This window comes from Phaseolus vulgaris, chromosome 4, assembly GCF_051622355.1.
Source record: "Phaseolus vulgaris cultivar YP4 chromosome 4, ASM5162235v1, whole genome shotgun sequence".
NCBI lineage: Eukaryota > Viridiplantae > Streptophyta > Magnoliopsida > Fabales > Fabaceae > Phaseolus > Phaseolus vulgaris.
Window position 1 is genome coordinate 6495550 of NC_143501.1, and position 13501 is coordinate 6509050.

A 13501-nucleotide genomic window follows, 5' to 3' on the forward strand; every position below is an offset into this window, starting at 1 on the left:
GGTAAATTTTTTTTTGACTTTGACCCTACGAGATAGTGTGTTGCAGTTAGGGTTTAAGAAGAAATAAAAACTGTTTCGTAAGAAAAATCGAAAATTTCGCAATAGGGTTTTCAGTTACCCCAATTGAAAGCCATGTATATAAACCCTTGCTATGTTGGTTACCCATTCCCACGTTCTAAAACTGCAATTGAAGCTTGTTACAGCAACTAGAACTAGAATCGGAACAAACCCTCTTCCTCTTTTCAAGGTTTGGTCTTTTTTCTGCTCCAAAACCATAGAACGAGCAGAGGAGAAGGACCACACCCTGAATTTGTTTTTGCATGATATAGGAACCACAATGTCTTCAGATCTCAATGATTACAAAATCATCAAGGAAGGAGAAGCTGAGATTCTTATGCACGCAAAAAATGAAGTTTTCTATAACAAAACTCAGGTGATGAAGTTTGCCTTTTTATTTTTATAAATTTTAGTTTTTTGGGGTTGGCTTTCAAATATTGCCTGTGCTGAAAAACCCAGTTGAAATTTGTAGTTTTCCCTCTTTAATCGGATACAGCTTTTGTATGTTTCATGATAAGCAAATGTTGAAAGTTGAAGAATTGGATGATGTTAGCGCCTTTTCAATTTGTTTGAGATGACGGTTATTGGTTATTAAGATGCTTACCAGTATGATTTTATCATCAAGTCATTGTTCATTCTCTTTTGTTACGTTTATATGTAATTCCTCTGTTTATGTTTTTAACTTTTTATTCTAGGGGTGAACTGATGTATTCAATATTCGTTCAGTGTAGACTGATCCTTCTTCCTTCTTTATGATTATTAGGTTAATAACAGGGATTTATCAATCGCTGTTTTGAGAACATTTATATCGAAAAGGAAGCAAGAGCACGAGGCACATTTGTCCAAGAGAACAAAAGGGGCGCCAAAGATACCTGAAAATAATGAACCTTCTGAATTGGTTAAGGAGGAAGTACCTGACACAACTCCAGAAGAAGATCATAAATCTAATGGGGAACACAAAGTAGAGGAAGAGATATCTCCAGAAGAACCATGCAGCACTGTGGAAGAAGATTCAGTTAAGGTTACTGAAGAATGCAGCACTACAGAAGGGCAAATCAATGTTTCAGAAGGAAAAGGACGGAGGGAACTGAAGCCCCCGAGAGTTCTTGAGGTTTTGTATAGTTGCTAGAATTCATTTATATAAAAACTCTTTGACGTCATCTTGACACCAACATCATTGTTGTCTCAATATTGATTTAATTTAAATATTTTTCACTGAAATTCGGATCCAGACCAAGTATGATGTGTATAATATAATTCTTCTTTTACCTGCCCACAGGCTTTGTCTGCATCTGGGCTAAGGTCTCTCAGATATGCCCGCGAAGTGGATGGAATTGGTCAGGTTGTGGCTGTGGACAACGATCAAGGTGCTTCACGGTTTTTCAGCTTATATGTCCTTGTAGTTTATTTTATGGTTTTAAATGTAGAAAGTTCTGCCTTTGTATGGTTTGTCTGCTCATTGGGTATTTACAATTGATACTATCTGTTTTGAGATTAGTGCAATTTGATTTGTAAGCTTAAGCATCTGCATGCTTACTACAATTTTTTTTTTGCATTTGGCAGCTTCTGTTGATGCTTGCAGAAGAAACATCAAATTCAATGGTTCAGTTGCAGTTGCAAAAGTGGAGTCTCATCTTGCCGACGCTCGTGTATATATGCTAACCCATCCTAAAGAATTTGACGTGGTAAGTGGATGCTACTGTTATGTACTTGTGTTAACCTTTTAATCTCGAAGGAATTGTGCTTTTCATGATCTTTATGTGTGCTGTTTTTTTCAGGTTGATCTTGATCCTTATGGTTCACCTTCTGTGTTTCTGGATTCAGCAGTTCAATCTGTTGCTGATGGAGGTATGCTGATGTGTACTGCAACAGACATGGCTGTGCTCTGTGGGGGAAATGGGGAGGTCTGCTATTCAAAGTAATATTATTACTCTTATTAGCTATAAACTTTCTTTGGCGTTTGTTTAATTGGTGAACTGAACATCTAACAATTGCTATTCATACTAGATATGGATCATACCCATTGAGAGGGAAATATTGCCATGAAATGGCTTTGAGGATTGTGCTGGCTTGCATTGAGGTATATATATATATAACGTGGAATTTCTTTCAAGGAAAATAGATATATGATTGTCTCATCAGTATAAAATCGTACTATTATTTGGGGATTGTTTGGGTTATCTGTTCTTTGGTGGCTAGCTACTTGTACAACAATGTCATTGAAATGAATTCATCTGTTAGCATTTGAGATAATGTTAGAGTTGATGAGCATCAGAAGCTCTTTTTCTTACACAACGTGTAATAAATGATGCTGTAAATGTTGCATTTTCTTTTTGGTTCTGATTTTCTGTTTTGGTACTTCATCTTACAATCTTTCTTAGAGAAAAAAATTCCAGAAAATTACAAGTATCCTTTTTGTTAATATATTTATGATATTTTATCCATAAACCAAAACAAATGTCCCCAATAATACTTGTGTAAGAATGGTAATATTTTGAGAAGATGTCATGATAAAGTACAATTCAAAAGCTTCATGTCTATAGTATGTTTTCTAATATGTAGTAACATATAGATGAAAATTTTATGTTCTATACAATTCGCAGCTTTCTAGTTGTATTCTTGTACCCTAAGAGAGGCATGCATACAAAATGTGATACAAGTACAAGGAATTGAAAATTTCTTATTGAGACAGGTACAGTATGGGTAGGATACTTTAATAGAAAGAATAAAAACTATATATTGAACTGGTGCATCATATTTGAAAATTGTTGTTTGCATGCATTGAAATTATTATATCTATCTATATCTATTTGATTGAATCATAAACTATCTTATTCCTGATGTCTATGTTAGATTTGGGAATTAACTATGAATTTGTTTTACTGAGAGTATCTGTGCTGTCCTTTAGTCATGTTGATGATGGAACTATGGATTTGCTTTACCAATAAGGCCAAGTGAATTAATGCAATAGAGGAATCGCAAGAGGGGATAAGGCTATATACTCTTTAGCAATTTGATGGGCCGATGAAATGGCAATAAGAAAACTCAAGCAATATTAATTTAAATCAGGAAAAGAAAACAATTGGGGGAGTAGTTGGCTAACTGTGCAATGTAAAAATAAAGTCATTTACTTCCTGAATACATATCGAGATGCAGCATGCATAATGATACCCTAACATCTTGAATGTTTGTTTATTACTTAAATTTGTATCCTCCTGTTATTTGGATGCCTAGATTGATGTTAAATAGCCAATCAGTCATCAAAGACCAAAATATTGTGCTAAAGTGTGAATGGTTTAATATCTATCTATATTTTGAAGGTTTACATGTCATATTTTTTACCAATTGCAGAGTCATGCTAATCGGTACAAGAGGTATATTGTTCCTGTGCTATCCGTTCAGATGAATTTTTATCTACGTGTTTTTGTTCGCATATATACGTAAGTCCTCTACTTTTGTTATCATGTCCTTCAGTAAATATTTTGTTAGTGTCTGCAGATTTATGATTGTGACAAAATATAATTTTTTTTATCATGACTGAAAGACGAATTAATTGGTTGCAGTTCTGCCAGTGCCATGAAAAACACTCCCCTAAAGCTTTCATATGTTTATCAGTGCACTGGTTGTGATTCTTTCCACCTACAGCCCATTGGAAGGACCATTTCCAAGGTTTATACCCTATTCTAGTCTGTTAATGTCATCATTTGGACATGTAATACATTCTGATTCACTATTTTCTAACTTCTTTGTACACCTAGACCTATTGCCATGATAGTAAGCTGTTTTTGACATTTGTATGATTTGTTATGTATATATGCATGTAATTTTGAATATTAATTTTCTCATCAATGACTGATATTACTTTACACTCTAAAGTGAGTTACTCACTTTAGAGAAGCAGGATTCATATGTTTTATCCATCTGTTCCTTTTTTGTGCAAGGGATGAACAAGAGTAACAAGAAAAAAATTGTAAAAGTTAAACTAGCCTTGTAGGGGGCATTTAGCTATTCTCAATATACATAGCTTTTTATAGTTGTTATTTCTTTGAAAAGTATAACATGTAATATGGAGTTGTGGTGGATAATCAATTCTATTACGATTTCAGGAAGTGTTACTTTTACTTTCAGTTTGTGTTTAATGTCATATATGGAGTTTAGTGCTGGTGAGGTTTGCCTGGATCACATTTATAAAAAGCAAAATAAATTGAAGAGAAATACACTGACCTCTGAGCTTAGTACTAATTACACCATACATATTTGGAAAATCAGATTTAATTTATATAAGGTTCTTACACTTGGACACCCTTTTACTAAAGAAATTACACATACCTCTCCTTTTATGCATGAACCATACACACAATTACCTTAAAGAAAGCAAGGGAGTTAGGTACAATATTTGAACAAAAATGAAAAAAAGTGTAAAATATTACTACATCATGGGAAGTTATCTAGTTATACCTAAATTTAATTGTTCTCTTCTGTGTTTTTAGATTGGGGTTATTCTTTAGCAATAGACCAAAGGGCTGGCATGTTATCCTACTTGTTGCTTTCATGGCTCTTTAATCTATTTCATCATTTCCATTTACTATAAAAGCCATGACGTGCTGAGAGGAGGAACTTATTTTCATTTTTACTTATTCAGAATACCAGCGTCAGATATTTGCCTGGCTTTGGTCCTGTTGTTCCTCAAGAATGCACTGATTGTGGGAAAAAGTTTAATATGGGTGGTCCTATATGGTCTGCTCCTATCCACGACCAAGAATGGGTGGCTGCTATTCTAGCAGATGTAAAATCTATGAAAGACAGATATCCAGCTTATGATCGTATTTCAGCTGTGTTGACTACAATATCAGAGGTGTGTGTTTCCATGTTCATTTAAGACACATGAACATAACATTTTATGTTACATTGGTTTGCCCAAATCTTCTAAACTCTAATATTAAATGAGCATATTCTTTACAGGAATTGCCTGATGTTCCCCTCTTTTTGAGTCTTCACAACCTCTGTGCAACCCTCAAATGCACTTCTCCATCAGCAATTATGTTCCGTTCTGCATTGATCAATGCAGGCTATCGTATATCTGGAACTCATGTTAATCCATTGGGGCTCAAATCAGATGCACCCATGGATGTTATTTGGGATATTATGCGCTGCTGGGTAAGTGATCACACATGGTTGAAACTTTTTCATTTATATGTTGGCTCTGTTGTTTGCTATAGAATTTGATTTTTCTGACATGTATATATAAAACACTCCTAGATAGAACACATTGCCCCATTTAAAGACGCTATGAGTAGAACTTATTTGTTTTGCTTGGGTATACTGGGAAAATTTTGAAAGAATGATTTGCATTTTACTCATTGTTCTTTGATTATCTCTCCCTTCAGGTAAAAAATCATCCAGTGAAGCCTCAGCCAGCAGATCAACCAGGAAGCATCATACTTGCAAAGGAACCTGTTCTACAGGTATGTTAATCATTAAAGCTTTGGTCTCATGCAAGATGTAGGGTTATTTCCCTTCTATTTATCCCAACATTTTTATTTTGTGCTATTGGGTGGCTAATTCAAGCAAGTTATGGAGGAGAATTTCATCTATTACTAAGATGTGTGAACAGATTATGGTGGCCGAGTTAGAAGCAATCAAAAGCTTATGCTTTTAGAAATTGTAAAGATTAGTTTTTATGAGTGGATCAATGCTAAGTGGAAAGCTTATGCTTTTTACAAAATTTTGGTTGGCCAAACTTGGTATTATGAAGCACTGAGCACCACAAACATCTTCCAATAAGTTATTAAGCATATTTTAGTTAAAACCATGAACTAAGACATGGGAAATTATTTCTCATGTAATTGTTATTTATAATTATTGTATAACGAGACTTTGGGCCATGTAATGAATTTCCATGAACTTAGACTTTGGTCATGGTTCATATTTTGGCATTTGGTTTGGTTGGACTATGATAAGGTGTAGTGATGGTGACTAAAACTTTTCTTGTCTATGTCCTTTTCAGGCTAATTTTGCTCGTGCTGTATCATCTCTCAGCAAGGCTCAAGCTAAGAAAGTTGCACGCTTTCTTCCAAATCCTGAAAGACACTGGGGTCCAAAACTGAGGGCAGGTCGTCAAATTACTAGCAAGCATGTCTCTCTTTTGGGTCCTGAAGCAATCAATGGAGTTATCAATCAGGAAGACGATGAAGAACCGAAAAGTAAGAAGCCAAGGACCGAAGATGATACTGTCACATCTTAGCTCAAAAAGTTTCAAAATTATTTTCATCAATCTAGAGATCATGGGTTCTAAATTTATGGTTACTAAAGAAATCCATTTCTCTTCACTAAATTTTGCAGAGTTAAACGAGTAAAAGTAGAAAATGTGCCTTGTTTCTCAATTAAGAAGTATGCAAAATGCTGAGGGGAAGATTAGGGCACCTTGCATCAAATTAGATGTTAGAATGTCTTCATTTCTTTTGGCTTTTGGAATTATTGTGGAAATTGTAACTTGTGGAGTATTTTTTTCTAGTGACTATTTATTTGTTGTTTTTTATAGTTTAAGTTTCAACCTTTGAGCAAAAAGCAAAATACAAAAGGAAATTGAAAAATTGCCCTTCACGTTTAGCTCTACATATTTATCTGTCTCTCCCTCTTGTATAAAGCTGTTGAAGTCCTCTCTAGATTTCTGTGTCCTTCATGTGTCAAAAATAATGACACTTCAAGTTTGAGTATGCAGGTTCTTGAATGATGTTCAAAATGTTTGGGCTTTAGTCACAATTATTTGAAAAAAAAATAATAGTCACTGGAATAGGTGCAATCTATGTGGTGCATTGAACCAATTTTATTTATTACATAGTTCTTTCCAAGCTTTAAGTACTGGCATCTTAGTTTGTTGAGATTCTTGAAGTGGTGTAAATGTATAGAACACTACTATGTTTACTAGTTTATCTTCATATTTAAATTTCATTAGGAATGGTTTTAAATGGTGGGGATTGTGCTGTTATTTTAAATACTACAGGGTTTCAGTTTTTCAACATTTTGGTTTGAGTCTACAAAACATTGTTAGATGCAAAATATCAATGTGTGCCAACACAGTATTCATGCTCTGTTTTTCTCAGTTTTGTATTTGTGCCTGCTATTGAGTTATTTTCATACCATGTATCTTTTAAACAATACAAAATGCTTTCACGATATTAGTTAAGAAAATTTAAGCATAAGTTTATTTAATAAAGTATGGAATTTATAATATTAAGAAGTATAAAAATAACTTGGCACACATTTTTAACTCATTGAAAATATTCTTCATAGAAAATTGTAGATGTTCTAGAATTAATATTCGCTTTAAAATATATTTCAAAACAGCTAACAATAGTATCTTTAAAACCAAATTAATTAGTAATGGATTAGCTAAATGGTTGTTTAATTGATAATATCATAATGTATATTTTTAATATAATATATTACACATTAAATTAACATTTCATTATATAATAATGTTAGGTTAAATTTTAAATTAAAAAAAGCTTATTTTTTGGCGAATAGAAAAACTTATATTCCATTTCTTATAAGATTAAAAATATTTATGTAATTAAATAACATTGATTATACATAAATTTTTGGTAGAGCTTTTATTTATTTTATAAATCTTCGAACAAGAAAGATTTGAAAAAAAAAAATATAAAAGGAGTCTTCACCATTGTTAAAATAACTCTTTGAAAGAGTCTTCAATGCTAAAAAGTTCTCCCTCAAAGTACTCAGATGAACAGAAGTGATTAACCTGCTGAATGACACTGCTCAAATCCAATTTCTAATTAAAATAATATTTAATCAAACTTTGTTTATCTTTCCATGAAGTCATATTAGTTTAAAATAAAGTTTTAAGACACTGAATTATTTTTCTTAAAAAAAAAATCACCACCAGTGTCGGTGAGAGTAAAACAACAGTGGCTGAGAACAGAACAGTGGTTAAGAACAGAACAGTGGCATATTCTGTGAGTACTAACTCAAATCCCAAAAGCTATTCACCACCTACAGACACCTAAGGTCACATATCCCAATGTGACATAAATTTCCAGTGCTAACCGAGTCACAGAGTTTAGTACAGGACAGAGTTTATTACAAACTTTCAATGATGTCCATCCAATGGAACCAAAATACAGTTAGCCACTGCTCCTGCAGTACAATTTTTCACATTAAACCAATGTCACAACCTTCCACATCACATAAAGAACTTGAAAACGTGTCCATTGCAGCTACACTACTATGAATGTTTACGTAATCATGTGAATGCAAACAATAATAAGTGTAATGTATTTTGGTTTATATGCTATTATTTGGATTGCTCCACTGTAATTGAAGATACCGAAGTTCAGTGCTAGAAATCAAACTACTATAATATCAGCAACAAAAGTTTTGTCTTGCAGTAATCAAACAGCTAGTAACAAAAAAATTTGACACTGGAAATTTTATTCTACCAAAGTACTGGTTTTCTTGTCTTGTTCTGTCACTAGTTTTTCCAAATTCACCATGCCAGAAATTATTTCTATCTGCATTAATAGTTGGTTTGACAAGTTTTCGAAGTTACTTGTAATTTTTCACATAACTAGTTGAATAAATAAATAGTCTACATACAGACATTGTACAGAGTTTTTACATCTTTATCTAATCAAAGTAGTAATGATTGAGAAGTATATTGAATTTTATAGTAATTAACTATATTAATAATGATAGTTGTTGTTGATGAAATGAACTTTTTACATTGTCTGTGTATGGAAATTATACTCTAATTGGATTGTTTCATCTTCTCGTGAGAGGGAGATCATTATTATCAATTTTTTATGTTTAGAAAGTCAAGCTATCATTTGATGAAAAGGAAATTATTTGAGTGGCAGAAAAATTACAGAAGAAAAATCAAACTTTCTGAACACATTAGTTTGGAAACTCGATCACTGTTGATTTGGTAATGAACCATGCATTGATATTCTTCCTATAACACTTGCTTCTCTTGAACTTCAGTATTAGCAGGTGATAACTAAGGGGACAAAAATCACAAGAAAACAACTAGACCAATGTACTTTATTCTTTCTAATCTCAAAGCATAAATAGAATTACAGCTAACAATGCTGCAAACTTAAGTGACATAATTGTAAATGGAAAAGAAATACAGAAAAAAGTGCAGTATAAAAATAGTTCCAGTTCTTGTCCAATTTCAGTGGTTGTTAAACAAGAGTTTTTTATGCTTTGCCATTGGCCTTTGATGCTCCAGCAGGGTTAAGCTCATCCCAAGCCTCAATCCAAGTAACCATGGCATCTGCCAGCTTGTCAAAGTAAGGATCTACCTTTGAAAGCTTTTCCTTGACCTGCTTGGAGAGCTCAATGTAGCACTTCTGTACAGTGGTGCATTCTTTTGGAAGTACAACATTCTGGAAGAATGGAATAATGTCTTCCTGCCAGAATATGCCTTTGTACTCTTTCCTCAGGTTAACAAATGGGTTACTGGCCTTGCTGTGATAGATATATGGAAGACCGGTCTTGATTCCTAGTCCCATATGATCACAGATCACCTGAACCACCACCATCACAATATCTCATTTGTTTTTTGCTATAACATTCATATAACTATTAAGAAAACTTTGTAGAATAACTTAATGAAAACAATTTTAAGCTTATTTCTGCATTGATAAGTGCTAACATAACAAGAACTGATTCAACAAGTGTGTGATTAGTTCATGTTATAGAAGAAATAACTGCTTGATTTTACCAACTTTCTACTTATATACAATTTTAAGCATTATCAAACATGCATTGAACTGTTTCTATAAAACCCTGTTAATTTTATAGTGAACATAAAGCAAAGAAACAGACCTTGCAGCACCAGCCAGCCCACATATCATCGTAGCGTCCAATTGGTTGACCATCTCCCATGAGACCAAAGTACATTGCAGGTCCAATGAGATCACGATCGAATGCCAAGTTCATTCCACACATGGGGAACAAAGTACCCTTTGGAATGGTCAGAACAGTATCCACATACCTTGAACACAATGACAAGAGTCACAATCCAAATTGTATAGGCTAAAACTTTTTAGTTTTGGTTAGGTAGAAGGTTCAAAATAAGAGTATTGCTGTGTTATATAGTACATATATATACCTAGTGTTCCTCTCAAGAGGCTTCACAAGTTGTGTAGGAGCATCATAGTCTGGGATGTTGAGCCAAAGACCGTGAGAAATTGCAGTTGGTGCACCTTCACGAAGACTAAAAGGGTATCCACGAACATAATCTGCTCCTTCTCTGTAGGGGTCATAAAGGGTATTGAAGAAGTATGGTGTGGATGGACACAGAAGGTTTTTAATATGCTGCTCAAGTGCATTAATCGCTTTTCCAGATGGATCATTGGCAACCTGGGCCAAAAAAATAAATAATAAACGAGTGAATCATTTAATTTAATTAAAAAAAAGCAGCAGCAGAAAGAGTTATATGTTAATCATCGTATAAAGTATAGACAAATGATTATAAAATCAATTGATAAAATCCAAGGTCCACAGAAGATATGGCACTGCTGCATGTGAATTAAACAGATAAAAGACAAAATTAACACTACGGAATATGGACCAATGTAATTTTTTTGCAGTAAAAATTACACCCTTGCAGGTAGAGTTGTAAGAAGAAAGCCAATTTTCAAAGACAATGCTTAAAACTTCCAAATCTCATAGTACAGATTAGCAAAATAGTATTTCGCTAACAAGCTAAACACCTTGAAGAGGAAGTTCATTATCAAAGACCATAAAACATGGATCTAACTCATCTATGGCCAAAAAGAAAAAAGAAAACAGAAGAAGCACATTAAAAACATTTGGAGAATAACAATGATACAGAGCAGAATAACAGAATCCATAGTCTAGAGGGCACAGGTGAATCTGCAACCAAAATCATTGCATGGAGGCATGAAATAGGTCACTCAGTTCCAAAAGATCACATCAAGATCTCTCCAAACATCGAACAAAAGAGCAAACAAATGCAAAACTTTGATGTGGTTTTTCACATGCTTTTTGTTCTGTGTTTTAATCAAAATTTGAGTGTCACTCTGGAAATGCATGTTGACATTTAATGTAGAACCGCATGTAGGTTTTTTCCATTTACAAAAATTGAGACCCCCAGATAAAAAGAAGAAAAAAAATGGTTGGAAAAACTCACAAAGCAGTCATCATCAATGGTGAAGATGTACTTCTTCTTGGACACCATGTAGCCAAAGCAGCGGCAAGCAGAGTCCTTGAAGGAGATGCAGGAGGCCCTAGGACCCAAAAGCTTGTTGATGTCATTGCGGTTGTAGAGTTCATAGTCAAAACCAGGAGGAACCTTAATGGTTTTGGTGGGGTCACCATCCTGCACAATGATCAAATGGTAAGGCTGAAAGAATGGCCTCCACATCTCAAGAAAGTCAAGGTTCCTTATGGTGGGGATAATGATGTCAAGTTCATCTTTCAGTGGAGGTGCGGGTGCAATACTGGAAGTGTTAGCTGCCATTGCAACAACAGGGTTAAGGTCACAGAAAATGTTCCAAAGAGAGTGTGGTGAAGAGAAGGAAGAAAGAGTGAGCTTTTGAAGGGAAAGAGAGGGATGTTGTAGGAGTATTAAGGGGAAAGAGAAGGGTGTAACACGTGCAATGCCTAAGTTATCGGCACTAGTATGGGGTGTAAACTTTAAAGGTTGATGTGTCTGAATGTTTAAGGTAACAATGACTTCTTCAAGATGTGTTCCCCGCAAGATATGCTAACTTTTGTGGATGGGAGAGAGAAACAGACACAGAGGCCAACATCAGTGCTGCACCATCAAACAAAACACAACATTTCATTTGAGGTTTTTCATGTGTATGTGTTCATAGTATTGTTCATACACGAGTCATTCCACTGTGATTCAAAATTACATTTTGGTTTGGGAAAAACTTCAAATCAAATGATCATAAATTTGCTTGCTTTAATTTAGAAATGGAATGTGTGGGCTGATTTTGAGGAAGAAACTGCTGGTTAAAGTATTTTATGAATCTTAAAGGGCCCAGAATATTTTTTTATTATTTAAAATTTTCCAAATTCAGTTTTAGATCTTTTGATTAAGAAAATTTATTGCTTTTTATATGGTGAAACTTTTAATCTTTAAAGTGATTATGGAAAACTTTCTATGAAAAAATTGGTTTAAGTGTTTGATAGTTTAAAAATGATATATTTTAAAATTGGATTGAAAAGAAATGAATATTTTAAAAAAAAACTAAAATTGTACTTCAAAATTTTAGAAAAATACAAATATATATAATTTACCGAATTTTTATTTGTATGGGCATCAAGCACAAACAATTAAAATCTTAGAATACCATTCAAAACGTGAGTGAAAGTTTTGATGTTTTTTATGTTTGTTTTTTATAAAATAATAATATATCTACAGCCTCATTTTATGTATGGGTAAAAAAGAAAAAGAGTAACAGAAAGAAAGAAGAACAAGAATAAAATAGTTGTGATGGTAAAAAAGAGAAAAAAAAACTTCCGTGTACCAAAAACCAAACAATTTCTTTTAGTTTGTATATTTTTATTAATAAATAGTTGCCACTTCTTGTATAAAGAGGTAATTTAATTTACGGACAATTATTAGTGTAAAAATATTTATATTACTGACTAATTAAACCTTATTATTGAGATGATTTTTAAAATAACTATTATAAAATTTAGCATATTTTTAATACATATGTAATTTGTAATTTGGGGATAATGTAAATAGTTTAATTAAATTAACATACATTGTAACATCTCTAAGTTTTACCTATATCTATAATAAAGTTTTACCTATATCTATAATAAAATAAAAATAAAACAAACAATATCTAATTAACATGTGAATATATACAACTATCTCATAATTATATCTCAAAAAGATATCTCTCTTCATAAATATTTTAATATATACATCAAAAGTTTTAAAAACAAAAAAACATTTAAATTAAAACTATCTCATTCTCCTGATGCTGATTGAGAAACTCTATTATCTGCAATCTCATCTACTTTCGTGTACAACACGATCATCATAGATAAAGAACAAACACAAACAAATAACGGGGTAAGCTAGCTTTATAAAAATTTCTATAAAATTTCAATTTCAAATTAATAAGCATAATTAATCAAGTCTTATACAATTTCTCAAACAATCAAGTGTCTATTAAAAAAATCATAATTCATCTTTTCCATGTTAGACTTCTACGGACTCACAACAGATAGACATTTGACTCTACTTCTGGAATACTCATGCATTGACTTAGACTTAGAGGTATGCACCTGTCATACTATCTCACTATGAAATCTACACAACTATGCGCATAAATAATCTCAATATCATCTCTCCTTGTATGACAAGGTTAATTCATATAACAAGTCAAGTAAGTTATTTTTCAAACAACTTACCCATTCATATGAACCT

At 33.0% G+C, this 13501-nt stretch overlaps 2 protein-coding genes across 5 annotated transcripts; one reads left to right on the forward strand and one right to left on the reverse strand.

Moving 5' to 3' along the window:
• LOC137837020 (tRNA (guanine(26)-N(2))-dimethyltransferase 2) lies at positions 1-6672 on the forward strand. Of its 4 annotated transcripts, XM_068645832.1 has the most exons (14): positions 1-247; positions 330-433; positions 821-1168; positions 1337-1424; positions 1621-1742; positions 1836-1975; positions 2065-2137; positions 3409-3497; positions 3621-3726; positions 4700-4912; positions 5020-5214; positions 5445-5522; positions 6065-6260; positions 6400-6672. In XM_068645832.1, exons 2-14 carry the CDS (start codon positions 338-340, stop codon positions 6411-6413), a joined length of 1758 nt encoding a protein of 585 aa, XP_068501933.1. In that variant the 5' UTR covers positions 1-247; positions 330-337; the 3' UTR covers positions 6414-6672. The 4 variants fall into 4 exon arrangements, with proteins under 4 accessions (XP_068501933.1, XP_068501931.1, XP_068501930.1 ...); XM_068645830.1 differs by having other exon boundaries at positions 35-433; XM_068645831.2 differs by having other exon boundaries at positions 112-247; positions 6065-6672.
• Positions 6673-8974: 2302 nt separating this feature from the next.
• On the reverse strand, positions 8975-12049 carry LOC137837021 (UDP-arabinopyranose mutase 1). Its single transcript, XM_068645833.1, has 4 exons — positions 11237-12049; positions 10193-10443; positions 9907-10075; positions 8975-9605 (listed from the first exon to the last, which is right to left on the reverse strand). The coding sequence occupies exons 1-4, from the start codon at positions 11564-11566 to the stop codon at positions 9276-9278; spliced, it is 1080 nt and encodes a 359-aa protein (XP_068501934.1). The 5' UTR covers positions 11567-12049; the 3' UTR covers positions 8975-9275.
• Positions 12050-13501: the final 1452 nt, after the last annotated feature.

Coding starts and splice junctions, on each gene's coding strand:
- LOC137837020 (XM_068645829.1), top strand. CDS start 152: ATGTTGGTTACCCATTCCCACGTTCTAAAACTGCAATTGAAGCTTGTT. Junction 3,498..3,620: donor GTTTTTGTTCGCATATATAC/GTAAGTCCTCTA, acceptor AATTGGTTGCAG/TTCTGCCAGTGCCATGAAAA. Junction 3,727..4,699: donor TTGGAAGGACCATTTCCAAG/GTTTATACCCTA, acceptor TTACTTATTCAG/AATACCAGCGTCAGATATTT.
- LOC137837021 (XM_068645833.1), bottom strand. CDS start 11,566: ATGGCAGCTAACACTTCCAGTATTGCACCCGCACCTCCACTGAAAGAT. Junction 10,076..10,192: donor CCTCTTGAGAGGAACACTAG/GTATATATATGT, acceptor ATTGTGTTCAAG/GTATGTGGATACTGTTCTGA. Junction 9,606..9,906: donor GGGCTGGCTGGTGCTGCAAG/GTCTGTTTCTTT, acceptor GTGGTGGTTCAG/GTGATCTGTGATCATATGGG.